The sequence below is a fragment of the Xyrauchen texanus genome, chromosome 38 (genome assembly GCF_025860055.1).
Source record: "Xyrauchen texanus isolate HMW12.3.18 chromosome 38, RBS_HiC_50CHRs, whole genome shotgun sequence".
Taxonomy (NCBI): domain Eukaryota; kingdom Metazoa; phylum Chordata; class Actinopteri; order Cypriniformes; family Catostomidae; genus Xyrauchen; species Xyrauchen texanus.
In genome coordinates this window covers 3,679,009-3,706,712 of record NC_068313.1, presented here as the reverse complement: position 1 = coordinate 3,706,712, position 27,704 = coordinate 3,679,009, and the positions used below count along the sequence as shown (strand labels likewise).

The 27,704-nt window shown below is 45.2% G+C and overlaps 1 protein-coding gene across 5 annotated transcripts in view; it reads left to right on the top strand.

Annotated features, from left to right (window-relative positions):
* The first annotated feature begins 1,184 nt into the window (after positions 1-1,184).
* Positions 1,185-27,704, top strand: part of LOC127631728 (angiomotin-like protein 1) — a 66,956-nt gene continuing 40,436 nt past the window's right edge. For 2 of the 5 annotated variants that reach the window (XM_052109990.1, XM_052109989.1), the window contains exons 1-3: positions 1,185-1,309; positions 8,410-8,558; positions 22,196-23,381. In XM_052109990.1, the coding sequence (XP_051965950.1) occupies positions 8,468-8,558; positions 22,196-23,381 (1,277 nt within the window). In that variant the 5' untranslated portion in view covers positions 1,185-1,309; positions 8,410-8,467. Of the gene's footprint in view, positions 1,310-8,409; positions 8,559-16,410; positions 16,699-17,829; positions 17,897-17,988; positions 18,092-18,187; positions 18,314-22,195; positions 23,382-27,704 lie in introns of those variants that run through there. The other 3 variants (XM_052109992.1, XM_052109991.1, XM_052109993.1) reach the window with 3 other exon arrangements.

Below are 27,704 nucleotides of genomic sequence, written 5' to 3'. Positions count from 1 at the left end.
CACAAACCCATTCAGTGTGAGTATTCCAAGTGAGTGAACGATCTACATAGATACCATATGAAATTAAACATTATATGAAATTAAATCCCTCTGAAGTTATGAGAAGCCCTGTGTGGAGAAATGAAGAGACATGAGTTAAGACACTTGTGTTGTGCTGTCGATACATGGGTGGTGGATATGGTCATGCGGCTGTGGCATATTACCCTTGCAGACTCGCCACTGGCAATTTCTCTGTTTGGATTGACGTCAATGTATTTCTCATTTTACAACACTTAAGTGTCACCTCAGACAGTGCTTAAGAATCAGACTCAGACTTAGACTTTGCTGAAAGATACTTTTAGATGCTTTATAAAAATCTCATGCGTTTGCTCAGAATTATTGGAAAATATGCGAAAGCCTAGGACTAAGAGATTTTCTTAAAAGTTGTATACATACGGCCTCTGTTTTTTATTAAATGTTTTCTTTTAAGAAAGGAAAAAGGTCTCACTACCCTGCTCTATGATTTACATCTTTGGTTACTTGGCACTTCACATACTTTTTTTTTTTACAGAAGCATAAACTATTGCTGGGAGAGTCCTACTGGAGAAACCTAACTCAAGACAACGATGATGATGTTTTATTCAGCAGATTAAGTTCACGGGTCATTCCTTTTGGCATTCTCCAGAATCCTAACCAGAACATTCTCATTAACCCATCATTACCATTCAGTGTTCATTTTTTATGTGTCTGTTACGGGGGTAAGTCTTCTCCTTACAGACAATCATCAAGTGACTTACTGTATCAGCAAAAGGGAGCCAGTTATGTACTCCCTAACTGAAATATCAAAATGCTATAGTTAACGGATTCAATAAAGACATCAAAACTCACTTTCTGTAATCTCTAATTTACAGTAATGATATTAATCTTTGAATGGTGTGTTTCTAACATGTTTTGTCTTTGTCTATGCATGTTGGTATCTGTCTCCTCCTTTAGCTCCCTCGACCCACGTCTCTTTCTCACACACCCTTATTCCCATTCCAAGGCCTTTTGATCTGTGCATGTCTGGGCAAAAACAATGTGTGTGTATGTGTGAACACTTGGACTGGCTTGTTGGGACACATGCATTGCGGCAGGATATTTTGCATCGTTTTGGCATCACAAAGGCTCACACAAAAACATGAATTCCTGAGTACTTCCACCCTTCTTTCCTTGATTGAGAAACGTTTTGCATTTTAACAAAAGACAACTTGAACACCCAAAGTAGCCCAGAAGTTCCGTCTGTATTATTGATATCTGCTGCAGCAACAACAACCGAGGAGCCTCTAAATAGGTAGGACACAGATAACAGTCTGGGAGGGCAATTAAAGAGAAAAAAAAGAAAAGATAAGCAATTGAGTGATAGAGGAAAAGACAGAATTAAGATCTGCCTTTGTTTCTGAGAGAGATCAAGATCTTTAACAATCTACAGTCTTTATACAGAATAGTTTAAGATTTGACAGATGTCACTAGATGGTGAAATACAATTTCAGTTACTGCTTTGTAAAATGTACAGTTCATGATGCGTAGCTTTTTGTGAAACAGCTTCGCAGTTGTGGAATTTTGTTTAGTCTTTCTTCAGAACGTACAGTAAGTCGTTCCATGTCCCAACTTGAGTTCAGATAATACAGACACTCCAAAATAGGCTGCCTGAGGGTGTATAATCTGTATGCACACATACTGTATGCACAATGGCCAGTGTTTAGTCTAACTGTCTGGCTGTTTGTGTCACTTCTTTACACACTTAATAATTGAATGCTTTTAATACTTAAATTTACCATTCAGAAAAAGGACATTGAAACGATATTGTTATTTCTCGTTGAACAGCCGGGTTAAAAGATTTTACAATTGGCTCTGTAAGGAAAAAAAGATTTTATAATAATAATAATAATAATTTAAAACAAATGTTTGAAACTTAGGAGACACAATGTACAGGTAAAAGTCAATCAGTGATATCAGACTTTGCTATTATTAAAGGCATAATTACCTCTCATCATTTACCTCTCATAGTTTCAAACCTGGATGTCTAACTTTCTTCTGTGGAACATAAAAAGATATAATTTAATTAAAGGTCTCAGCAGCTGGGTTTCCATCTTCATATGTTTATGTGAATTTGGGGATATCGTCTCATAAAAAATGCTGGGTAGAACACCAAGGATCAAATTTATTTCATTATTGACTATTTTATGATTATTTTATTTGGTAAGAATACATGTATAAACTATGATGGAAACACATTTAGTAAGTATATTTCTATAGAATAGAAATATACGTATATAGTAATTCTGATTGGTCAATGGCACCATCTAACGGTCTGATATTTCTTAGTAACATCTAACATCCACATTCAGACTGATCCTCCGGATATTTGCGAGTCATCTTTACTATTCTCTCATAACTGTTTGATCTCTACAAGTAAGCTAATAAAATAATCTCAACTCAGATCAACGCTTCATGTCCATTTATTAATTTATTTGGCAAGTAGTCTTTTAATGAGCAGGATAATGTGCAATTAGACAGTCATTAATTACAAAAAATCACCAATTAAACTCAGAATAGAATTTAGCCATTCAGCAATACATTTTTTCTCACATAATTGCATAATTTTAATTCAAATCAAAGTGTTATGTTCATTTATTTATTTATTTGGTAAGTCATCTTATTGTAATGACTAGTGGAAGTAGAAGAGGGCAGACGGGTGTGTGGATCCAAATGCGGGCTTTATTGAAACAAAGAACTGAATCAACAAAACACAGGAACAAAAGAAAGTCCTCGATGGGAAAAAAGGCAAACTAAATACAAGAGGAAACGGAGGGCGGAGAACGACAGGGTAACCTTGGACGGACAGAGAACGGGGTAACCATGAACGGGCTGACAGACAGGCAGGCAGGCAGGGAACACGAAGCGCGAGTCAAACAATACATGAGTGGAGACATGGAACATCAACGATCGACAGAGGAAGGAGAAAACAGCGGGGTTTAAATGGACAGACACGGTGATAACAAAATGACGAACAGGTGCGGACAATAAAGCTGTGACAGCGCCGGGAAAGACGGGAAGTGAAGTTTACACACGGACAGTGAGACTCAGGGCGGACAACAGGGAAAACGTGACATAGAACGGGATCAGTGCTGGGTGAAACAGAAAACACGGTGCGGATGACACGAAACATGGTGCGGACGACACGAGACCGTGACATAATCCCCCCTCAAAAGGACCGGATACCAGACGGTCCTAACACAAACAACAAAATAAAAAAGACTGAAGAACCCAGGAGAGAGGGGGGTAGACTAGGGAGAGAACAGACAGACCAGGGGGGAAACAAGGGGCACAGAGACAGACCACAGGGGCACAAGGGGCATAGAAACAGGCCATGGGGGTACAAAGGGCAGATAGGCAGACCAGGAAGGCCGAGAGGGCAGGCAAGCAGTCTATGGGGGTGTGAGACGGGGCCAGGGTCAGGTGGCCTGGGGAGTCTCCAGTGGGTAGGAACAGGTTTAGGAGGTCTGGGAGGTGGCCACAGGACAGGGATAGGCCTGGGGGGCTCGGGAGCTGGCCACAAGGCGAGCACCAGATTAGGAGGTCTGGGAGCGGGCCATGGGGCAGGAGCTGGTTTGGGTGGCCTGGGAGCTGGCCTCTGGGCAGGGGCCGGTACAGGAGACCTGGGAGGTGGCCGCAGGACAGAGGCTGGCGGAGCCGTGTGAGGCGGAGCCAAGGAGGACTTCGGAGGCGGAGCCGTAGAAGACTTGGAAGGCGGCGCCGAAGGAGGCGTAGGCAGGGCCGTGGGAGGCTCAGGAGGCGGAGCCGAGGGAGGCGATGGCGTAGAAGGCCCAGGAGGCGGAGCCGTGGTAGGCGGGGCCAAGGAGGACTTTGAAGGCGGAGCCGTAGAAGACTTGTGAGGTGGCGCCAAGGACTGCTCAGGGGGCGACGCCGATGATGGCTCAGGAGGCTGAGCTGGGGAAGGCGCCGGAGGCGGAGCCGAGGGAGGCATCGGAGGCAGAGCCAGGAAGGACCTTGGAGGCGTCGGAGGCGAGGCTGAGGGAGGCTTCGGAGGCGGAGCCGGGAGGGGCGCCAGAGGAGAGGCTGAGGGAGGCTCCGGAGGCGGAGCCGAGGGTGGCTCTAGCGGCGGAGCCGAGGAAGGGTGCGCCATAGGGGCCTCTAGAGGCAAGGCCCTAGGAGGCTCTGGAGGTGGTGCCGTGGCAGGCTCGGGAGGCGGAGCCGCGGGAGGCTGAGCCGTAGGAGGCGGAGCCATGGGAGGCTCAGGAGGCAGAGCCGTGGGAGGCTGAGCCATAGGAGGCTCGGGAGGCGGAGCCGTGGGAGGCTGAGCCGTAGGAGGCTCGAGAGGCGGAGCACTGGGAGGCTTGAGAGGCGGAGCCCTGGAAGGCTCGAGAGGCTCGAGAGGCTTGAGAGGCGGAGCCCTGAGAGGCTCGAGAGGCTTGAGAGGCGGAGCCCTGGGAGGCTCGAGAGGAGGAGCCCTGGAAGACTCGAGAGACTGGAGAGGCGGAACCCTAGGAGGCTCAGGAGGAGGAGCCCTGGAAGACTCGAGAGGAGGAGCCCTGGAAGACTTGAGTGGCAGAGCCCTGGGAGGCTCGAGAGGAGGAGCTCTGGCAGACTCGAGGGGAGGAGCCCTGGAAGACTCAAGAGTCTTGAGTGGCAGAGCCCTGAAAGGCTCGGGAGGCGGAGCCCTGGAAGGCTCGAGAGGCTTGAGAGGCGGAGCCCTGGAGGGCTCGAGAGGAGGAGCCCAAGGAGGCTCGAGAGGAGGAGCCCTGGGAGACTCGAGGGGCGCTGGCTCTAGGACGGGCACGACCACTGGCGCTGGCTCTTGGACGGTCCTTGCTACTGGCGCTGGCTGTTGGACGGTCACGGCTACTGGCGCTGGCTCAGGGATGGTCATGGCTACAGGCGCTGGCTCAGGGACGGTCGAGGCCACAGGCGCTGGCTCAGGGACGGTCGAGGCCACAGGCGCTGGCTCAGGGACGGTCGAGGCTACAGGCGCTGGCCCAGGGACGGTCGAGGCCACAGGCACTGGCTCAGGGACGGTCGAGGCCACAGGCACTGACTCAGGGACGACCGAGGCCACAGGCACTGGCTCAGGGACGACCGAGGCCACAGGCACTGGCTCACTGACCTCTGAGGCGACAGGCACTGGCTCACTGACTTCTGAGGCGACAGGTTCTGGCTGGTTGACCGTGGTATGCGCTGGTACACTGTTCCTGGTCGGCGTGGCTTCAGGCTCGCCGGCCGTGGCTGGCGAGGGCTCAGGCTCGCTGACCGTGGCTGACGAGGGCTCAGGCTCGCTGACCGGGGCTGACGAGGGCTCAGGCTCGCTGACCGGGGCTGACGAGGGCTCAGGCTCGCTGACCGGGGCTGACGAGGGCTCAGGCTCGCAGACCGGGGCAGGCGTGGGCTCTGGCTCGCAGACCGGGGCAGGCGTGGGCTCTGGCTCGCAGACCGGGGAAGGTGTGGGCCGGGAGGCGGAAGCCCGTCTTCTCTTCCTCCTCCGGGCGGACGAAGTTGACCGTGAAGGTTCAAGGGAAGCAACTGGCGTGGGGGGTTGCTCGCTGACAGGTGGGGCTGGTGTGACAGGGAGCTTCAGGGATGGCTGAGGGGTCTCCACTGTGGGTGGTGAGGTAGGAACCTCCTCAGCGACGCCCACAGTGAGCGGTGAGCCGCACACTAGTAGGGTCGCCCCCAGGAAGTCGCAGAGAGTCCAGCCGTGCGTTGCCTGTGGCAACCGCTCCCTAAGTGAGGGGTTCAAGTTGTCCCTGAAGAAGACCACCAATGCTGAGTCCGGGAAGTCTGTAAAGTTCGCCAGATGGAGAAAGTCGCGAACGTGGTCCTCTATTGGGCGGTCTTCTTGCTTCAGACAGAGGAGCTGGTAACTTGCACGTAATGCCGCTGGATCCATTTTTGGGTCGATCGTTCTGTAATGACTAGTGGAAGTAGAAGAGGGCAGATGGGTGTGTGGATCCAAATGCGGGCTTTATTGAAACAAAGAACTGAATAAACAAAACACAGGAACAAAACAAAGTCCACAAAGGGAAAAAAGGCAAACTAAATACAAGAGAAAACGGAGGGCGGAGAACGACAGGGTAACCTTGGACGGACAGAGAACGGGGTAACCATGAACGGGCTGACAGACAGACAGGCAGGCAGGCAGGCAGGCAGGCAGGCAGGCAGGCAGGCAGGCAGGCAGGGAACACGAAGCGCAAGTCAAACAATACATGAGTGGAGACATGGAACATCAACGATCGACAGGGGAAGGAGAAAACGCGGGGTTTAAATGGACAGACACGGTGATAACAAAATGACGAACAGGTGCGGACAATAAAGCTGTGACAGCGCCGGGAAAGATGGGAAGTGAAGTTTACACACGGACAGTGAGAATCAGGGCGGACAACAGGGAAAACGTGACATAGAACAGGATCAGTGCTATGTGAAACAGAAAACACGGTGCGGATGACACGAGACCGTGACACTTATAATAGTCTGGATAATGGGCAGTCAGACATTTATTAATTACAAAATAAACACCAACAGATATCCGGCATAAACTGGAAGTGTATTTCAACTGTTCTACGATTTATTTATTTTCACATAATTTCAACGTGAATCAATATTTTATGTCCATTTATTTATTTGGTTAGCCGTGTAAGAAGTGGCCGGTCAGTCAAGACTAATCATCCATTCAGGGTTTATTTAGCAAAAACAACAGAATGACTGTGAATTATCCCTTATGTAATTCATCACTTATAATAAATGAGCCACGCTACTTCTATTTTCATTTATATTAGGTGCCAATTTCCCCAGAAGTGACAATTTTGTACCTTAAACACAAGGGTTGGAAATTCAGATTTTTAGTATAGATTAAATTTGCAACTTTTATAAAAACATAGCTACTGGCTGTGATTGAAGATGTACTCCATACTTAAATAAGTATAGTAAGTATATTTTCCATTCTTGAGTAAAAGTACAGAAAAACATCAATATTGAAGCTATGTCGAAAACATCAAAGCTCATTGGTTCTCTCGCATCTCATGCCCACGTGTCATCATATCATTTCTCAAGAACCAAAAAGGTTTGACTAAAGCCAGAGGAAATCAAAGCAATTACAAATTATAGGGCTGAATGATTAATCAAAATAAACCTGAAATCGTGATATGACGTAGTGTATCAACCCATAGAGGCTGCGATAGATTCACTGCACTTACTGTATGTGCAGTGAATCTATCACAGCCTTTGCAGTTTAATAATCACATACATCATGTTGTGATGCAGTGTAGTGTATTGCACATACTCAAAGCACGTGTGAGACTCATGAAATGAGCGTTTTAAGATGCATTAATTACATATTTGTGTAATCCCAAATATGATTGGCCGCTAAAAGTTACTATCCAATCTAAAGTATGCATAACACCTGTTTTTTAGAGGACAGAAGAGTGGATGAGGGCATTTCACTGAATTCAAAGGCCACTGTCAACACAACTACAAACTTCCTTCCATCAGTTTACCATCAAAGTAAAAGCTTTCACAAAAAATAAAGACCTGTATAGCTATGCCGCATACAGGTTAAAACAATGACATAAATATTGTACTTTTTAATCATAATAACAATAATAATTATAATTATAATAATAGCAATAATAGGTTAACACTTTACAGTAAAGTTCCATTTGTGAACATTAGTAAATGCATGAACTAAAATTGCACAGTATTTTTTCACAGCATTTATAAATCTTTGTAAATGTTAATTAATAAAAAAACAATTGTGCATTGTTCATTCATGTTAATTCATAGTGCATTAACTAATGTTACAAAAATGTTATTTTATCAGTGTACAGTATTGTTGATATGTTGAAATTAACATTAACCAAGATAAATAAATGCTGTAAAAATGTTCATTGTTAGTTCATGTTAACTAATGTAGTTAACTAATGTTAACCTTATAGCAAAGTGTTACCAATAATTGTTGTTGTTAATATTATACAAAAATATATTTCCATAATTATTTCTTAACTTAATAATAACCTATTATTTTGGTTCCAAACAGGAACACATTGAGTAGATCTAATGTGAATGTGATGTGAAATGTTTCCCCCCTCTATGTTTCACTTTTATTAGTCTGGTTCTTTTTAAGAAGATTCAAATGTAATCACCCTATCATTTCTATAGGCTGTGGAGCATATTTGCCCATGACTTAATTTTGGTCAAAAGGAAACACTTCCTATGTTAATCATATCACAGTTTGTGATAACGCAATCGCAATATTTTTTCGTAATAATCGCAATTCGTTTTTTCCAAATCGTTCAGCCTTACCATATATGATGCATATAATTTCTGTTGAGTTTTGAAAGCTCATTCTAGGTGAATACTAATTGAGCACCATTGGTACAGATTGTGTTCCAGAGAGTGGTGAAAGGGTTGTGTTTGTGTTTGAGGGAAATCTGAAAGCATGGATCCTGGAGAAAACTGGATTCCTGAGGATGTTCCTCAAAGGCTGGAACAAAACAGAGTTCACCAGCTTTCTCTAGACATGCAGCAAAGTATGTATTACCATCTTCTTATCACAACAACACACACACACACACACACGCACACATACACACACGTTGGTGCGGCTATCCTTATGAGGACTCTCCATAGACATAATGATTTTTATGCTGTATGAACAATAGATTCTATCCCCTAACCCCACAAAAAAAAACTTTCTGCATTTTTACATTTTCAATAAAACATTGTTTAGTGTTTTTTTTAAGTGATTTGGATTATGGGGACACTAGAAATGTCCTCATAAACCACATTTATAGAAATAATACCCTTGTAATTACCAGTTTGTAACCTAAAAATGTTTTCTCGTAAACCACCCAAACGCACACACACACACACACACACACACTCTTTGGAAACTACAGAGGAAACTAAGTAAGTCACAGGTTCTCTTACGAGAGGTTCTCTCGTATTGCGTAAGCTAGCTTACGCTACGGGAAAGATTAATCTTTTCTGAGATATTGAAGCTAAAAAATTATCCTTAATTTTGTATCCATTGTCAACGCAGTGCGGCAGCTGCAGACCTTGAGCGGGCTAGCTAGCGAGCTCATTGGTTGCTCTGCGGCAACTGCTGCAGCCTATAGACGAGCTTGGGCGAACTCGCATCCAATGAGAGGCGTCCGCGCGCTCACTGCATCAAAGCCCGCCAAAAAGGGCGTGACTAGAGTGCATATAAGCGTAGTTCGTAGGCTGGAACCCTGATTTTCATCTCTTCAGCGAAGCTCTTCGCATCACTGAACCGGAAGCCGCGTCGCCGTTCGAGGGGCATCAAGCAAGCGTGGACAGCGCTCGAAGAAGCCGGCCGTCTTCGCCACCTTCAGCCGTCCTGCGAGCTACGCCATCCGGCGACGTATCCTTTTTAAAAGCAAGCTAGTTCTTAAAGAACTTCACAAAAGAGTACGAGCGTCTTTTTTTAAGATGCCTCGCTCCACTTGCGCCTCATGCCACGCTCCTCTCAGCACCGGAGACCGCCACATCATCTGCGCTCTCTGCCTGGGACTGGGGCATGCAGAGCTCGCCCTCGCCGAAGGCGGATGCGATCTCTGCGAGGAGCTGCCGATGTCGACCCTGCGGGCTCGACTCGAAGCGCTCAGGACCGAAGCCGCCGCGCCGCCTTCCGTTCAGCCGTGCAGAAAAAAGCGCCGCTCTCAAAGGCTGCCGGAAACAGTGGTAGAAGCGATTGCCTTGCCGGAGCCCATCCCTCGAGCATCGCCTTCACCCTCCCGCCCACCCGGGATGCGCAGTTGCCGCCGAGCGGCTGCTCTGCTGCCATCTCGGAGGAAGAAGCGGAGGATAAGGGCTGTTCCATCATGGCTTCGGACAGCGAGGAGTGGTCAGGCTCACACGCCTCCTCCTCGGCCCAGGAATCCAGCAGGACCCGCGCCGGAGTCGAAGGGGAACTAACACGCCTCCTCACACAGGCCGTCGACCGCCTCGGGCTCGAGTGGTCACCGCCCCTTGAGCAGGCACCCAACAGACTTGACGGCTGCTTTCTACAGAGCCGCCGCCGCGCAGCACCCGCTACCCGGGCCGCTCCCTTCCTGCCGGAACTCCACGCCGAGCTTTCCAAATCATGGAACGCGCCTTTCTCGGCCAGGGTCCGATCCCACGTCTCCACCTCTCTTGCTTCGGTGGACGGCGCCACTGAGAAGGGCTACGCTTCCATCCCTCCGGTCGAGGATGCGGTAGCAGCACACCTTTGCCCGCCCTCCGCGAGATGGCGGTCTAAACCAGTGCTCCCGTCTAAGGCCTGCAGAACAACTTCCGCCTGTGTTGGCCGCGCCTATTCCGCCGCCGGCCAAGCTGCATCTGCTCTGCACTCTATGGCCGTCCTACAGATCCTCCAAGCGGACCTTCTGCAGGAGTGGGATGAGGAAAGCAGGCATCCAGAGGCGGTTGCAGACATACGGAGTGCTACGGACCTCGCCCTCCGCGCTACCAAAGCTGCAGCCCAAGCTATAGGGTAGTGCATGGCCGCGCTGACTGTGACCGAGAGACATCTGTGGCTAACGCTAGCCGACATGGGAGAAGCAGAGCGCTCTACGTTCCTCAACGCACCGCTCTCTCCATCCGGTCTCTTCGGCTCCGCTGTGAGTGGTATCATTGACCGGTTTTCAGAGGTCCAAAAAGCCACACAAGCCATGAATCTCTTTCTGCCTCGTCGCGCTAGCTCCTCTGCAGGCCGCCCACATGAGCCTCCTGCACGAGCCTCTTCACAGCGCCCAGCTCAACAAAGCCAGACTTCTCAGCGTCGACAGGGCGGCCGCCCTCGATCGCGCTCAGACAGCCGCCGCAGACCGCCGCCCCGCGGGCCTCGGACTAGAATTGCGCTGAAACCTGAACAACCGAAGTCCTCCTAGCTTTGTTGACAAAACGACGGACCAGTCCCGCTGCGGCCGGACCACCATCAAAGCTTCACCCCCTGTCAGTCCCCTTCCTTCAGGCTACTACAGTGGTAGATTCAGCAGCCAACAAGCCGGTGTTAATGCCCGCTTGCCTGCGCTCAAACGGCATTTTCACGGCGACCCAAATAAATCTGGTAAAGAGCAAGCATGCCATATGTGTAGAATATGTGCCCACAACCCAGTGTTCACCTCTACACACAAGCATTACACATCCCGTGTCCATACCAGAGAGCAAACATGTCTTATGTGTAGAAAATGTGCCCACAATCCAGTGTTCACCTCTACACACAAGCATTACACGTTCCGTGTCCCCATCAGAGCACACTCAAAAGCGGTTACGAACCACTCGAGTGTTAGAGTCAATAAATGCGCTCACGAATACGTGCGCGCCCATTCTCTGCCCGCTCTGTCACACGGCCAGCAAACACTTCTCTGTATGTAAGTCCCGTGCCCGTGACTATGCTTGCGTATCACTTAACAGACGTGACTCTTTCCCCATTCACCTCAATCGGGAAGTCACTCACAGAACAGCCTGTCCATGCTGTCTGTGAGCAGTCCAGCATAAGCACAGTAAGCGCGCTCACACATTCTGTTCAGCGCGCTGTGTGCGGCAATCAGAGCGATTTGGCCACTCACCCTCTAACATTACGCTTCAAAGCGTGGGAAGATATTCCAGGGATATCCGAATGGGTGTTAAGCACAATAAAACAGGGCTATTTGCTACAGTTTGATCGCCGTCCTCCTCGCTTCAGAGCGCGGCTCGAAACTACTGTGAACACGGAAGCAGCGTGCATGCTTCGTTCAGAAATAGCAAACCTTCTGTGCAAAAGGGCCATAGAGAGAGTGCCGCCTCCCCTGAGCGAGTCGGGGTTTTACAGCCGTTATTTTCTTGTCCCCAAGAAAGACGGCGGCCTCAGACCAATATTAGATCTCAGGGTTTTGAACAAAGCGCTTGCAAAAAGACCGTTCAAAATGCTTACAACCAGCAAACTCCTCGCGCATGTGCGCCAGGGGACTGGTTTATTTCTCTCGATCTGAAAGATGCATACTTCAGATAAATCCCCGTCACAGGCCATTCTTGAGATTCGCCTTCGACGGCCAGGTTTATCAATACACCGTCCTTCCGTTCGGCCTGTCCTTAGCATCCCGTACTTTCACGAAGTGCATGGACGCGGCGCTCGCAACCCTGCGGAGTCAGGGTTTGCGAATTCTGAACTATTTGGACGATTGGCTGATTTTGGCACAATCACATACGGAGCTTCTGTCTCACAGGACAGTTCTCCTCAGTCATCTGAACAGTTTGGGCCTTGCAGTCAATTGGACCAAGAGCTCACTACAGCCCAGTCAGACAATTTCCTACTAGACTAGACTCAGTGGCAATGACGGCTCGCTTATCTACACAGCGCGCGCGCCGTGTGCAGCGACTAGCCGCGTCATTTCAGATGAACAGCCTCACACCTCTGAAGAAGTTTTAGAGAGTGCTAGGCTACATGGCCTCAGCCGCAGCAGTACTTCAACTGGGTTTACTGCGCATGCGCCCGCTTCAGCATTGGCTAAACACCCGCGCGTCTCGCCGGGCTTGGGCCACAGGCCGCCAGCCAATCAGAGTGACTCAGACCTGTATTTCAGCTCTGCAGCCCTGGACAGTGGCCGAGTGGTATCAGCGGGGAGTGATGATGGGAGCTGTATCTCGCCGAAAAGTCATCTCGACAGACGCGTCCAACACGGGTTGGGGCGCGGTCTGCGAGGGCTCTCCGGTTTTTGGCCTATGGTCAGTTCAGGAAAAGCTCCTTCACATAAATTGTCTGGAAATGATAGCGGTCGAGTACGCGCTTGTGCGCTTCCTCCCGATCATTCAGGGTCACCACGTCCTGGTCCGCTCGGACAACAGGTCTGTGGTATCCTATCTAAACCGTCAAGGCGGTGTCAGATCCAGGAACCTCTTCCATCTGACGAAACGCATACTGAGTTGGTCCCAGCGCCACCTGCGCTCGCTGAGGGTGACGCACGTTCCAGGCCACCTGAACGACGGCCCAGACAGACTGTCCAGAGACAATATTCCCCCAGGGAATGGTCCCTGCATGCTCAAACAGTCCAGACGTTATGGCGCATATTCGGCAGAGCAGAGATAGACCTATTTGCGTCAGAAGAGAACTCTCACTGCCCAATATTTTTCTCGAAAAGCGAGGACGCGCTGGCCCAGGACTGGCCCAACCGCCCGCTTTACTCCTTCCCTCCCGTCTCGCTATTGCCACAGGTAATGCAGAGGATCAGGGAAACGCGCCACTCGGTGCTCCTCATAGCCCCGCGCTGGGAGAATCAAACATGGTTCCCGGAGCTTACGCAGCTGTCACTGACAGCACCGTGGCCCATCCCAGTGAGAGCAGATCTCCTCTCGCAAGCTCGCGGAACGATCGTCTATAGGCTGCAGCTGCCGCACTGCGTTGACAATGGATACAAAATTAAGGATAATTTTTTGGCTTCAATATCTCAGAAAAGATTAATCTTTCCCGTAGCGTAAGCTAGCTTACGCAATACTCGTTCCCTCATCTAGAGAGAACCGAGGTTACGTTAGTAACCGATTCGTTCCTGAAGAGTGTGACAAAAACAGTGGCGATCAAAACATTGCTTGCTACTCAATTCACTGCACATTTCTATACATATTTATATTTCTATTCACTCAAAAAAAAAAAAAAATACAGTTCTTTACAGTGTTTTTTGTCATTTTTGTACTATGTGGTGTTAACATAGATCAATAGAATGTTCTTTACACACATGTATTAATTCATTTTATTTTCTCTTTATTTGATCAAACTTTTGAAATTATTTAATAGATTAAACCTTTTAATGAAACATACTTAAAATGTCCTCACAGAAAGAAGAGGTTTATGAATATATATTATATATTTATACACCACTTTTAATAAACATATTTCACCTGCAAGGAGCTTTACAATTTTAAGTAATTGTTCTTACATTTACATTAGTTTGTCCAAACGAACATGTTTACATGCCCACCAAAATGCTGATAACTATCAAGAATCAGTTTATTCAAAACAATCTGACAATGCAAGAAAACAGCATGTACATGAGACCTCATCATCATATTATTCTCTGCTTTTGATGCCAAAATGTAAACAGTGATATGTACAACACTTACGCACTGCCAGTTAAAATGCCTGTAAAGGTGTTTACATGCAGAGCAAAATCTGGATAATGGGCAAAAATGTAGGCTACCTGTGTTGATTGTTTTTTGCTTAATCAATCCTTACCCCAATAAAGGCGTTTACATGACCACAAATGTTGTTGTTTTTTTAAGCATAACCGGTGTAAGATTGTGCACGCAAACAAGCTCATGGAGATATTGCCATAAACGGCACAGTGTTTGGCAAAATGTACTCAAAAACTGAATGGATATGATTCTTAAATGGGCTGAAAAGAGTGATATTGGAATATAAAGTGACATTACATTTTTATCTGATGTTTTCTTTAAAGAAACTGTCAAATTACACAGTATTCTGAATAAAAACTGTGGAAACTGAGTTATAAGAATCGAGTCAACTATTATCAGTCACTTGGAACTAAAATGTATATGTTTCCATTGATTATGGTTTAAATATTGTTTAAATAATTATTTGATTATTAAGTATATTAAGTACTCTAGTTACTGCGTAGGAATTGCATCCATCTGCAACTCCTACTAGACCATTGGTCTGTTTTATGCAAATTTCTGAATGTATCATCTAGAGACACTCACGATAAAAACTATCACATATAATTCTGCACTATTCTACTCGACTACACTATTTTTGTTGTGCAAGTAGTGCGAGTATATTTACACTGAAATTGCAACAAAAAAAGTGTACTATGAGTACCCAGTTGATGGATTATTTCTATCGATATAACAGAGTATTGAATGTCGGCATTTCATGGCGGAGTTATCTGGGTAGGGTTGCAACAGCTGTGCGTAAGTTCTCATGTAGCCTAAGTTAGGACGTAAAGTTCATACTTAGTAGTGTTCACACTTTGTTCACACAAAGTTCAAGTGCTTAGTAACTACTAGTTAGTTTGTAACGAAGTCAGTGCTTAATTTGGTTGCACTACCTGCTCTTAAGGCAAGACTTAACTAGTAGGTCGCAAACTCTCCGTAAAGCGTAGTCGCAAAATATGACGTTTACCTGTATCGATCCAATAAACAGCATTCAAATTTGTGGACAGATGTGTTAAAAAGCTGAGAATTTCAGTTTTATCTTGTTACGCTTGATGTTCAAACCTTGTTTGCTCACGTAACTATCAGCTGTAATAAATTATATCCATTAAAATACGATACGTAATAAAAGAACATTTGATAATTAGTATATTTGCCCTGTGTAAATAACAATATATAGGACCTGTATCTAAAATAAATAATGGGTGATAAATAAATACACAGCAGGCTGTGAAAACAGACATTAATTAATTTAATATCCTATATTTTAAATGTGTTGAAACTTGACACCGGGCGACACATCCTGAAAACTGCACCATCAGAATGGTTTCATACTGAAGAGCCTCTTAAAAGTTTTAGTTTTCTCTCTTAAATGTAAAGGAGTGTAAATGTCAACATCAAAATGTATGTCGAAAGGATTGAAGCCTGTCACGCAAAACACGAGCTCAATCGTTGTCATAAAATATCAGTCTGCTTTTTTATTCCATCCGTTACTCCTGGTCAGAGGTTGCCGTAAATATTTAGTTTATACGTAGGGTTACATCATACCTAAGTTTAATGGTGCAACGCTCAAATATTTAGTTGTGTGTAAATTGTGACTTAGTGCCCATTTACGCCACAACTAGCTTAAGTTGTAACTTGTAGCTGTTGCAACAGGTCCCAGCTGGGCCACAATGCTGGCCTGACAAAAAATTATAATTAATGCAGAATATGGCAAATTTAGCCATTTCTGTAAAGACAGCACCTTACAAATATGAGTTGAATGCTGTAACATCACCCCACTACATTGTATGAAAATGTACATTTATTTGTGTTTATTATTTTTTTTTGTAGATATGTGTTGTACGGAGTTGGCTAATGTGCTAATGCTAGTATCAGCACATTGTCTTCAGCTGAAAAACTTTGAGTGCTTCTCTGTAGTAAAGGACACATTAGTGTTCCTTTTGGGACAGTTCTACAGTTTTAAAATTCATACAGTAGAAATGACCGTGTGCATAGCATTTAGGACACAGGACTTGCTGTTGATAAGGCTGAATTGGTCGTTTACATTTTTAGAGCTGGGCTTAATCACCATTCAGAACAATGGGTGGGACTCAAACATGAAACCATTAGGAGGGCTGCGAACAGAGAAATGGTGGCGCTAGGACCCAGCATCGCTTTTTGTCCAGCGGTTCGGGCACACGCGCATTCCTGTCATACCGCAGTGAATGCAAGTGATTGTTGTGAGTCCGTCAAACGCGCTCAGCACTGCGATCAGCTCCTGAGAGTCCAGGGAAACTCACTCTTAAAACATATCCCATCTGATAGATAGAGTAATCCGCGTCAAGATCTCCGGGCTATTTCTCAGCAGAACTTTCCTAATTTCTATGCCTTCTTTATTTTGTAAAGTTTCCTTAGAGGAGTAATTAGCGTATGATGTGATCATTTAACATGTGATGCGTGACTCGTGTTTACCAGCTCTCAGCTGAAGTTGACAAATCTGCATTTTCCCAGCATTAGGGTGTCTATATTGGTGATGTTGTGGTAAGTTAATTCTCTCATAATTTAGTAAAGCTGCCATTTAAACTTTTAAACATGGAATATACAGTATACATTAATAGAGTCACAAATTATATATATCTTTTTTTGTTGTTTCCTAAAAGTCTTGTAATGTTTTATGCAGTCTGTAGCATAATGTGGATTGCTTTGTGTTTTTTTTTGTTTTTTTTAAATAGCTGGCTACGTATTACTGAAGTTCATGTGGTGGTTCTATTTTTGATCTTGTTGAATGTGTGTCAGCATGTGTTTCTGGACTGGTGCCTCTGAGGATGTTTCCCTGCTCACCCTCTGTCATTTTTCTTGTGTTGTCTTGATTTGGACTTGAGAAGTTGCTTGCAAAATAACATGCACGTCAGTGTAAGAAGTGTAAATGGTGATTCTACGTGTATTTTATTACCTTTGATATAGTGGTCAACCAATATGGGTTTTTTAATGGCCGATGCCGATATCCAGAGAGCAGGGTGGCCGATAGGCCGATACAATGCCGATATATCACACAATTTTATATAGTAAATAACATAAACATAAAATTGCTATATAAACTCTTATTTAGCACTATATTTACTCAATTTCACACAAACTTTAAAAAATAAAGGTGTATTTTAATGGTATATAGCAGTTTCTTCAGATTTCTGTTTAGTCATCAAATTTGAGTAATTTATTTGCACATGAAGAAATTGTTAATATGTTAGGAAGAAGGAAATAACAGTACACACAGTAGTCTAGCAACCATGGATGGCATGTGAACATTAACAATCACTTTTTCTCAAAACATTTACAAACCAGTTGTACATACAGTGCATAGTGAATATAAAGTTTGCTCATAGCACACGTGAAGCGCTTTTACTTTGGGCTGCTTCCTAAACAGCTGAACTCTAAAAGAAACTGATCTCCGAACAGTTTGAAAAGCACATTATTTCCATCATACCTCCATATACAGCCTCTGGAGGCAGCATTTTCCTGGTTTCGGACACAGCCCTGAAACTGCACTCACATGCTTAATCTCCTGACAGTTTAAACTGCCTAGATTACCTGCTTGGATTGTCATGGACTGACCATCATGTTTTGTGAAACAGAGGAACTTTTGATCCTGAATTTTTTTATTCTGGCTGATAGAATACGCGCTTCAGAGGAAGATATTAGATGAGTGCTCGCTGGCAAGAAAACGCTGGATTTTCTTGAGGTTCGTGAATGACATCTGTTTAAACGAGTTATCTGCATATTTGCAAATGGTATATAATAGAAATTGTATTGATATTTGCCTTTTATCATTAGAAAAGTTACAGGGAACTGTTGAGGAGAGACTGTTATAATACGTGCTTCAGAGGAAGATTTATAAGCGCTCCACAGGATGCTGGATCTGCTCAAGTTGTGTGAGGTTGGTTTATTACACTGTTTAAACGTTTAAACGATGTGTATATTTGCAGACAGTATATGATATTAGTTTTATTGATATTTGCCTTTTTATCATTAGACAAGACAGTTAAAAGTTACAGGGAGCGGGGGCCTGGGTAGGTCAAGTAAAGGCACTGACTATCACACCTGGAGTTGCGAGTTCAAATCCAGGTCTTGCTGAGTGAAAATTGGCCCGGTTGCTAAGGTGGGTAGAGTCATGTTGGGTTAACATTCTCATGGTCGCCATAATGTAGTTCTAGCTCTTGGTGGGGTGTGTGGTGAGTTGTGTGTGGATGGCGCGGAGAATAGCGTGAAGCCTCCACACATGCTAGGTAATATTAATTTAAGTGATAACATTTATTCTATAATTTTTTATTCTGTTTTCTTTCTGTTCTGAAATTAAAATATTTTTCCATCTTAATCATGTGTTGTGCACTGGATCCATTTTTGTTCCTTCTGTTAAATCTTCCTCTATAATCTAAACTAAATTGCCAAAATGATTCCACCATTCTTAACAGAAATTATGACAAAGCGAATGAAGGAGTTGACATGTTGAAACTGTGACCGCAGAGCCTTAAAAAAAATTAAATATAAAAAAATATCAGACTTACCAGACCACATGTCTTGCTGTTGCATCCAACATGAGCAGGAAGTGGGAAAGGAGTCCTCTTAGTTATAGCTGATTTCATTCTAATTTATTCAGGATTATAAAAATAGATAAGTGAAGACACAACTTTTATATACAGTTTTTTATGGAAATTATCATTTAAAGTTTACTTAATGTATTGTTTGATATCTTACAGATCCCTACCTTTCATTTGATATTTATTAATTTGTAAAGACATTGTTATACAGTTTAACATTGTGACCTCTTGCTGAGGACAGATTAAGTTACATGTGCTTCCAAGTATTGGACAAAAAAGTAATGAATGCCCAGAGAATAAACATTTCCTTTAGATTTTACTTTTTCAGTCTTTTTATTAATATGAATTTCTTGATTTTTAACAAAGTGCATTTTTTATGTAGGACATGTTTTTTGACCTTTTTGAAACTAGTTAATGACTAGTTAACTATATAGAAGTATAGTATGTCACATGACATTTTTTATATAAAAATGTGTTTTTTAAATCATAATAACGTTTTATTACATCGTTAATTTATTAATCTTGGTTAATGTTAATTAATGAAAATACAATTGTTCATTGTTAGTTCATTTTAGTTCACAATGCATTACCTAATGTTAGTGCATGCAACTTTTCAATTTAAAAACATATTAGTATTGTTAATATCAACCAACATGAATAAACTGTATGCTGTAAAAGTATTGTTCTTTGTTAGTTTATTTTAACTAATGTTGTTAACTAATTTGAATGAATATGAAATTCAAAGAAGCAGTATCACATGAGCAGAAATTACATCCTTGAAAAGCCAAGAATTGATGGTGCTATAGAGTGTCAATGGGGTGTTTTGGGAGCTGACCTATCCTCAGAGGTTAAGTGCATCCAGTTACAGACTTCAAACATTCTTTTAGCTGCTCCTCGCTCTTGATTCCACATTGCTGAACTTGGGTATTCAAAGTACTTGGCAGATGGTGTGACTGCCGTCTGTTAATAATCCTCAGACTTAATACTGACAGGTCATTCTCGTGACGAATACGTCCCTGTTTCAACTTTTTGCCTGCATCGCCAAAACGTCATTGTCATGCCGTTCTAATAACAATTCCTACAATTCCGTCACTGGACCTGTAATCATCGGATTTATCGTACACAGCATCAGAACATCTTGAATGCAGCACACAAATACAGTCTTAATTTTGTTTATAATTTTTATGGTGCTTTAAAAAAAATTTTTTTGCTGGAACACAAACATTCTGAAACTCCCTTTGTGTCCCACAGCAAACAAATAAGCAATAAATAAAGCAATGACAGAATTTTTAAATAATTTAATATTAAAGTTTTGCATCTGGAAAAGCAAGGGAATGCTCTGAAATGAGTTGAACTTCAGTAAAAAGTGGAATAAAAAGTCCCATCAGTGACGTTTTGTCATTAGAGTGTGTTGAATACTGAACATACAATATAATGTGACTTTTAAAACTGCGGTGATCACAAGTCTTAAATGGTGCATACATTATGACCCTGTTTACAGCTAGTATTAAGATGCGTCTTGGCTGATCTGATCACATTTGGTCATGCAAGACACATTGCTGTTCACACTTGGTCTCTAAGGGGGCTTTCACACTTGGTTCGATTGCCTGTTCCGAACCCGAGTTCGATTGCTCCCCCCTCCCCCCTGCCCCCGATGGACTGTGTTCACATTATATATTTGTATCCGAACCGCGGTACGCTTGCGTCATCAAGCTGCAGCTGGTGCGTAATCGTGTTGCTTGATAACCGCTGAAATGAAAAGCGGCAAAATTCAATGAATAGACTTGCTCGGTTCACATTTGTTCTTCCTTTTTTAACCTTTGGTTTTGTTTTCAACATCAAGATACAGAAACACACTTGCGTCTGTCTGCCGCAAAAATACTGAAATCGTTCAAAAGACAGCGGGCTGTCCGCCGAAGACAATTTTTGCGAAGGCAAGCAGAAATCATCTCTCTGCTTGCAGTGCGTGTGCGTGTGCGTCAGTCCCGCTTTTCGTCAAGGTAAGTGTATACACACGAACGCACGCACGAAAGTAAACCCTTTCCGCTCATTTTGAAAGTGTGTGAGACTGACGACCACATTATACGTCATCAATAGCGGTTCACTTCCGCGGTTTGGTTCGATTGCGTTCATATCAGCAGCGAACCGTACTGGAGTTCACATGAACCGTACCCCAGACCACCTTTTAAGCGGACCCGAGTACGGTTCGCGGGTGCGCACCCGAGTTCGGAAGACAGCGTTCACATCATCCAAACGAACCGAACTCTGACGTCATTCGAACCGGGGTGCGCACCAAAAGTGCTAGTGTGAAAGCCCCCTAAATGCGTCCCACTTGTGTCTGGATTTTGAGGGGAGGGTCTTGGATTTCATGATGACATACATCAATCACTATGTCAGTGTGCTATTGCATGATATTAAAGCGCAACAAAGGAAAGACAAAGAAGGTGTGAAAGAAAACAGCACGCTGTGACTCCCAGCTGTATCTGAAATTTTATCTAAGCACAAACAAAGTATTTAGATCTGAATTATACATTATTTTAGTGGATTATCTGTATTAACCTGATCTCCCAATGTGTGTGCCAAATTTGCAGGAACAGAGATGTCAGGGGCAAAATTATTTGATTATTAAGTACTCTAGTTACTGCGTAGGAATTGCATCCATTTGCCATTTTTAGTTTTCCAAAATACCTATTTTTTATAAACTCCTACTAGTTTGTTTTATGCAAAATTTTGAATGTATCATCTAGAGACACTCATGATAAAAAATTATCAAAATATTTTGTATGTGTTGAGTTGCTTAAAAGATATAAGCCAATTAATTGTTTGGCCATGGCCCAATTCACTTAGCCGATATCTTCTGAAAGATTTGATTAATTAAAATACTTTTGATAACTTTATTATCTTGAGGGTCCCTAGACGATTCATGAAATTTTTTGGTGAATCGGAATAACTGTCTAAAGGGCTTGAAAAAGTTTTTTTTTCAAAATGGAAGAAATTCTTTTTAGATGAAAATGAAATTGGAGATATAGATTTTGGGAATCAGATGAAAATACGCTGTCCTTTTCTGGACATATCGTTTTGTGGTCCATTCTGCATAACGCAGTAGCTCATTGTTGCTTATTTTGGGCCATTCGGCACATTTCATGGCCGACCCACTGGCCCGCTCGGTTTGCCCAATGGCCAGTTCACCCCTGATCGGCCCCACAGTGCGTCGGCCCACCGGGAAAATGCCCGGTATACCAGATTACCAGTCCAGACCCTCCCTGCCCAGACTCCACACCCAGGGCAGAATAAGAATAAAAAATCAGTCCCAATCGAATAGGGCTCCAGGGGCTTGGACCCTTAATAATCTATTTCCTGGAAGATACATTTCATTTCAAAGAATGATATGGTATTGTTGTGCCAATACTGGGATGATCAGCTATGCTATCTGTTTTTTGCAGGTAACATCATCCATTTCCTTGGTGCATATCCTTGCTACCACTTGCCCACCCACTCATCAGCAGACATGCGTGTATCTGAGGACAGCACGTCAGGAACCATGCTTCAGAGGCTTATGCAAGAACATCTGCGATACGAAACAAGTGGAACCAGAGGAGGCGTAGGAAACGACAGCTCTCAGATGCAAAGCAATCCCACATCTACAGATAACCTACTTCTACAAGAGGCGAGACCCCTACAGAGTCAGTCACGACAGGAACCTCAAGGTCAGGAGCATCAAGTGGACAGCAGCTCCATGGAGAATACTGGTGGAGTGGGCCAGGTTGCAAGTAGAATAGTCCAGACAACCCTAACTTTGCCTAGGTTTGATACCTTAGAGCTTCCATCTTATGAGGAAGCTAAAATCCAGTCACACCTTTACAGAGAACAGCAGAGTCCAATGAACACTCCATCTCAAAACCCAGGCTACACCCACCAGAGTCTTCCAAAAAATCTGCAACAAATTCAGAACCAGGTCCTTCACATGGAGGGCCATCTAAACCTTGTCCACCAAAGTCAGCAGCAACACAACCAGGTCCAACAGACGCAACGATTTTCAATAGTGTCTGACAGCCCCACAGGCTCATTCTCCTATCCTCTGTCACTTTCCAATGTACACTCTCTCTCCTCCCCTCCTTCTCTTTCATCATCTTCCACCTCTCTATCCATGGTACCTGTGAAGGCCCGTGTGGAGGGTCAAGCGTGGGTTCAGCAAGGGAGCACTGGTGTGATGACTCTTCGGGATGAAGGCCTGGCAGAACTGAAACAGGGTCATGTTCGTTCGTTAAGTGAAAGACTCATGCAACTTAGTCTAGAATGCAATGGCGCTAAGCAAATTGGGGGACCCCCCAGTTCTCCCTGCACAGGAGACACTGCTCCTTGTGGGGCTGAGAGTCCAGCAAATTCCACCTCACCAACTAGCAAGACCTCTACAACTATACTTCCACCTCTACCACCACCCCTACCCTCACCACAATGGTCTTTGGAACAAAGAGGTCCTCCCCCAGAATATCCCTTTAAGTTCAAGTTACAACCGATGCTTCCGGCCACATTAAACTCCAACCCTGGGTCTCTGGAATATGTCCCCCTCTACAGTGACACCTTGACAGCAGCCATGATAGAAACAGTGCCACATTCAAATGTAGCAAGGTAATTGTATCATACTCTTAAAGTTGATATGTGCAATTTGTTTTATGTTTTCCTCATCTGTGTCATTTATGGGTTCGACAGTTGGAACATGTCCCCATCAGTTTTTGAAATAGATTTTGTCAGTGACTGCAAAATAAACACCTCCAGATCTTTAGCAGATGTTTTAATCTTGGTTTATTAAAAGAAAAATTTTATTAGGGCAGATAAGAACTGTGAACATGACCAAAGTGAAAATGTTTGGTCTAGACAGTGTAATATAATATAATATAATATAATATTGTAATTTTGGTAGATAGTGTGTGTGTATATATATATATATATATATATATATATATATATATATATATATATATATACCCAACCTACCTAACCCACTTACTCATGCTTTATTATATTTTTTTTTTCACATTTTAGAATAATAGGAAAGTCATCAAAACTATGGAATAACATATGTTGTGACTAAACAAAATCCAAAATAAATCAAAACTGTGTTATATTTTAGCATCTTCAAAGTATGTTCTCAAGCAACTTCTTGAGGTATCACCCTGGGAGGTTTTTTAATCCGTATGGAAGGAGTTCCAATCTATCTTGGGCACTTATCGGCTGCTTTTCTGTATTATTTGGTCCAAGTCATCAATTTCACAAACATTTTTAAAATAAAAGTTTAGTTTTAACTTTTTTTTAAATAAAAAATGTATATGTTGGCACAATTATATTCTTGTCTACATAACAAATTTCAAACATTTAAGCATATGCCTTCAGATCAAAAGATATTTAAGATAATGAGAATCAATTCAGTCAAGTGTTTCAAACGTCATGGTTACTGTTGTAACCTCCGTTCCCTGATGGAGGGAACGAGAAGTTGTGTTAAATGTAGTGACACAAGGGGTCTTTCTTGAGAGCCTTGCGTTCCTCTGAACTTGAGAAAAGGCCTATGAGAAATTGGCAGACAGAATTTGCATGTCCCGCCCCTGCACATACAGGTATAATGGGAAGCGGACGTGCCTCTGTCAGTCAGGTTTTTGCACTGCGGAGCCGAGAATAAGGTACGGCCAATCACAGTGGTAGGTCTTGTGTCGTGGCAAAGGGGACACAACGTCTCGTTCCCTCCATCAGGGAATGGAGTTTACAACAGTAACCATGACATTCCCCTTTTGTCACTCACTCGACATTGTGTCGAATGTAGTGACACTAAGGGTCACATTTCAAAGCGCCATGCACTAGACCGTGTTACGTGAACTGCTGACATAGGTGCAAGCAGGCTGCTGCGTGCTAGAAGCAACTGTATCGGCTGCACGTAACCCTCCCCAACGCCTCCAGAAAAAGATGTCATATACAGACCCTAGGTTCCCAGCACCCCTAAGGAGGGAACAGGCGCTACATGACCATCATGGGAGCAAGCCAGCCAGCCACAGCCTTTTCTCTCTCTATGTTTCTCGCATAGAGCGTAAAGCGGCTGGGGCTATCTTAACACTATGAAATGCGTCGGGTCCTATTCTTTCAGAGGGAAAAGACCCTGCAGAGACCACATCCTGCCCAGACTAGGGGGAGGTGATATGTGGCCAATACACCACATGTGTCAAGTCACACATGGGAGTGGCACGGTGGCAGGTCCTACCTGATGAGGGAGGAGCTCTACAAACACAGCGACTGGAGGCAGAGGGACTGCCCAAGGGAGACGCGGGTCCGCCGACAGGGGGACCGTAACGCAGAAAATACATCACAGGGAGTTTAGGCCTGTGGAGCCCTACCCCAGTACAAAGCACTTGCGGATCGTAGTGGGTCTGGTTGCAAATTCCTCCACTGAATTTGCAGGCCAGAAGGCTAGGGAGGAAGAACATCCAGGAAGCGAGAGCTTATTGGCTAACCTGGGAGAGAAAGCGCACTGAATCAACTTGGTGAAGGGCGCTAGGTGCAAACGGACCAACCAGTCGGCTGTTCCTTATTACCGAGTTCTACCGGCTCGGACCTGACAAAACACGGAACGAGACCGACTCAACCCTGAGATTGTAGAACCTTGCAAATGTGTTGGGTATTGCCCAGCCCGCTGCACTGCATATGTCTGCTTAGGGAGGTGCCGTTGGCCAGTGCCCACGAGGATGCCACACTTCTCGTCGAGTGAGCTCGAACCCATAAGGGGGCAGGCATGGCCTGAGTCTGGTAGGCCAAGGAAATGGCGTCAATGACCCAGCGGGCAGCCTGAGTTTGGAGACAGCATTCCCTTTCCGCCGTCCGCCAAAGCAGACAAAGAGCTGCTCAGAACAGCTAAAGCTCTGCGTGTGGTCCAAATAGATCCGCAAAGCAAAGGCTGGGTCTGCCTCCTCCAGGCAAGTGTCGCTGATAGAGAACGCTTGCAGGTCGCCAACCCTCTTGATGGAAGTGAGCGTTATTAGGATAGGAAGCTAGATGATATCAACTGAATCAAGCAGCTCGAAGGGGGGTCTGTGAAGGCCCGTGAGGACCACTGAGAGATCCCAGGAGGGGTACAGTGTTGCCTGGGGAGCGTTTAGCCTCCGGGCACCTCTAATGAACCTGATAATCAAGTCGAGCTTACCCAGGGACTTGCCGTCCACTGCGTCATGGTGGGCCGCGATAGCGGCTGCATACACCTTCAAGGTGGTGGGGGACAGCCTCCCCTCCAACCTCTCTTGCAGGAATGAAAGCACTGACCGAACGGCGCATCTCTGGGGGTCTTCAGACCGGGAAGAACATTAATTTGCGAATAAACGCCACTTTAGGGCGTAAAGCTGCCTGGTAGAAGGAGCTCTGGCTTGGTTGATCGGGTCTACGACAGCAGGTGGTAGGTCACTCAGATCTTCCGTGTCCCATCCAGGGGCCAGACGTGGAGGTTCCAGAGGTCTGGGCGCGGATGCCAGAGGGTGCCCCGTCCCTTGGAATGAAGGTCCTTCCTCAGGGAAATTTGCCAGGGAGGTGCTGTCGTGAGGAGCGTGAGATCCGAGAACCAAGTCCGAGTGGGCCAGTAAGGGGCCACTAAGGTGATATGTTCCTCCTACTTCCTGATCTTGCACAGCACCAGTGCAAGAAGGCTCACTGTAGCAAATTCATACTTGCTCAGCCCCCGGGGCCAGCTGTGTGCCAATGCATCTGTCCCGAAAGGGGCCTCTGTCAGGGAGTACCAGAGCTGGCAGTGAGAATTATCTTGGTAGGCAAAGAGATCTACCTGTGCCATACCGAACCGGTCCCAAATCAGCTGGCCCACCTGGGGTTGGAGCCTCCACTCTCCACCAGGTGAAACCTGTCACAACAGCACGTCCGCTGTCGTGTTGAGGTTGCCGGGGACATGAGTGGCGTGCAACGACCAAAGGAGGAGATGGCGGGCGAGTTGTGACATATGATGAGACCGCACGCCGCCTGTACTCTGTGTACGCTACTGTCGCGGTGCTGTCTGAATGGATCAAGACGTACTTGCCCGAATCAGTGGGCAAATCCTCCTCAGCGCAAGGAGTACAGCCAGCAACTTTAGGCAGTTGGTGTGCCAACGCAGCCAGGGCTCTATTTAGGAGCCAGCGGCTGCCCATTGCATACGGCGCCCCAACCCTTTTGAGAGGCATCTGTCGTGACCACGACACGTTTGGAAATCTGCTGTGATGACTGAGTCTAACTCCATGCCGAGAAAAGAGATGATCTGAACCGGGGCGAGCTTGCTGTTTTCCCCGTTGACCTGAAGCCCTAGATGGCTGTGGTGCTTGAGCACCTGCTCCCTGTGAGTGCATAGTAACTCACGAGAGTGAGCTAGAATGAGTCAGTCATCGAGGTAGTTGAGTATACGGATGCCTACTTCCCATAGCAGGGCAAGGGCTGCCTCTGCGACCTTCGTGAAGACGCGAGGGGACAGGGACAGGCCGAAGGGGAGGACCTTATACTTAAACGCCTGGCCGTCGAACACGGACTGCAGGAAGGGTCGATGTCAAGGCAGAATGGAGACGTGGAATTACGCGTCCTTCAGGTTTACCGCTGCGAAACAATCTGATGCCAAACGAGGCGGGAGCCTGACGAAGTCACAGACTGATGCCCGCTTCTCTTTATACCCATATGTCCAGGGGCGGGACATGCAAATTCTGTCTGGCAATTTCTCATTGGCCTTTTCTCAAATTCAGAGGTACGCAAGACTCTCAAGAAAGACCCCTTGTGTCACTACATTCGACACAACGTTGAGTGAGTGACAGAAGGGGAAAGTTTTGACCAGTAGTGTATATTATAGTGCAAGTGATGTACAGTATATATATAAACACACACACACACACACACACACACACACACACACACACACACACACATATATATATATATATATATATATAT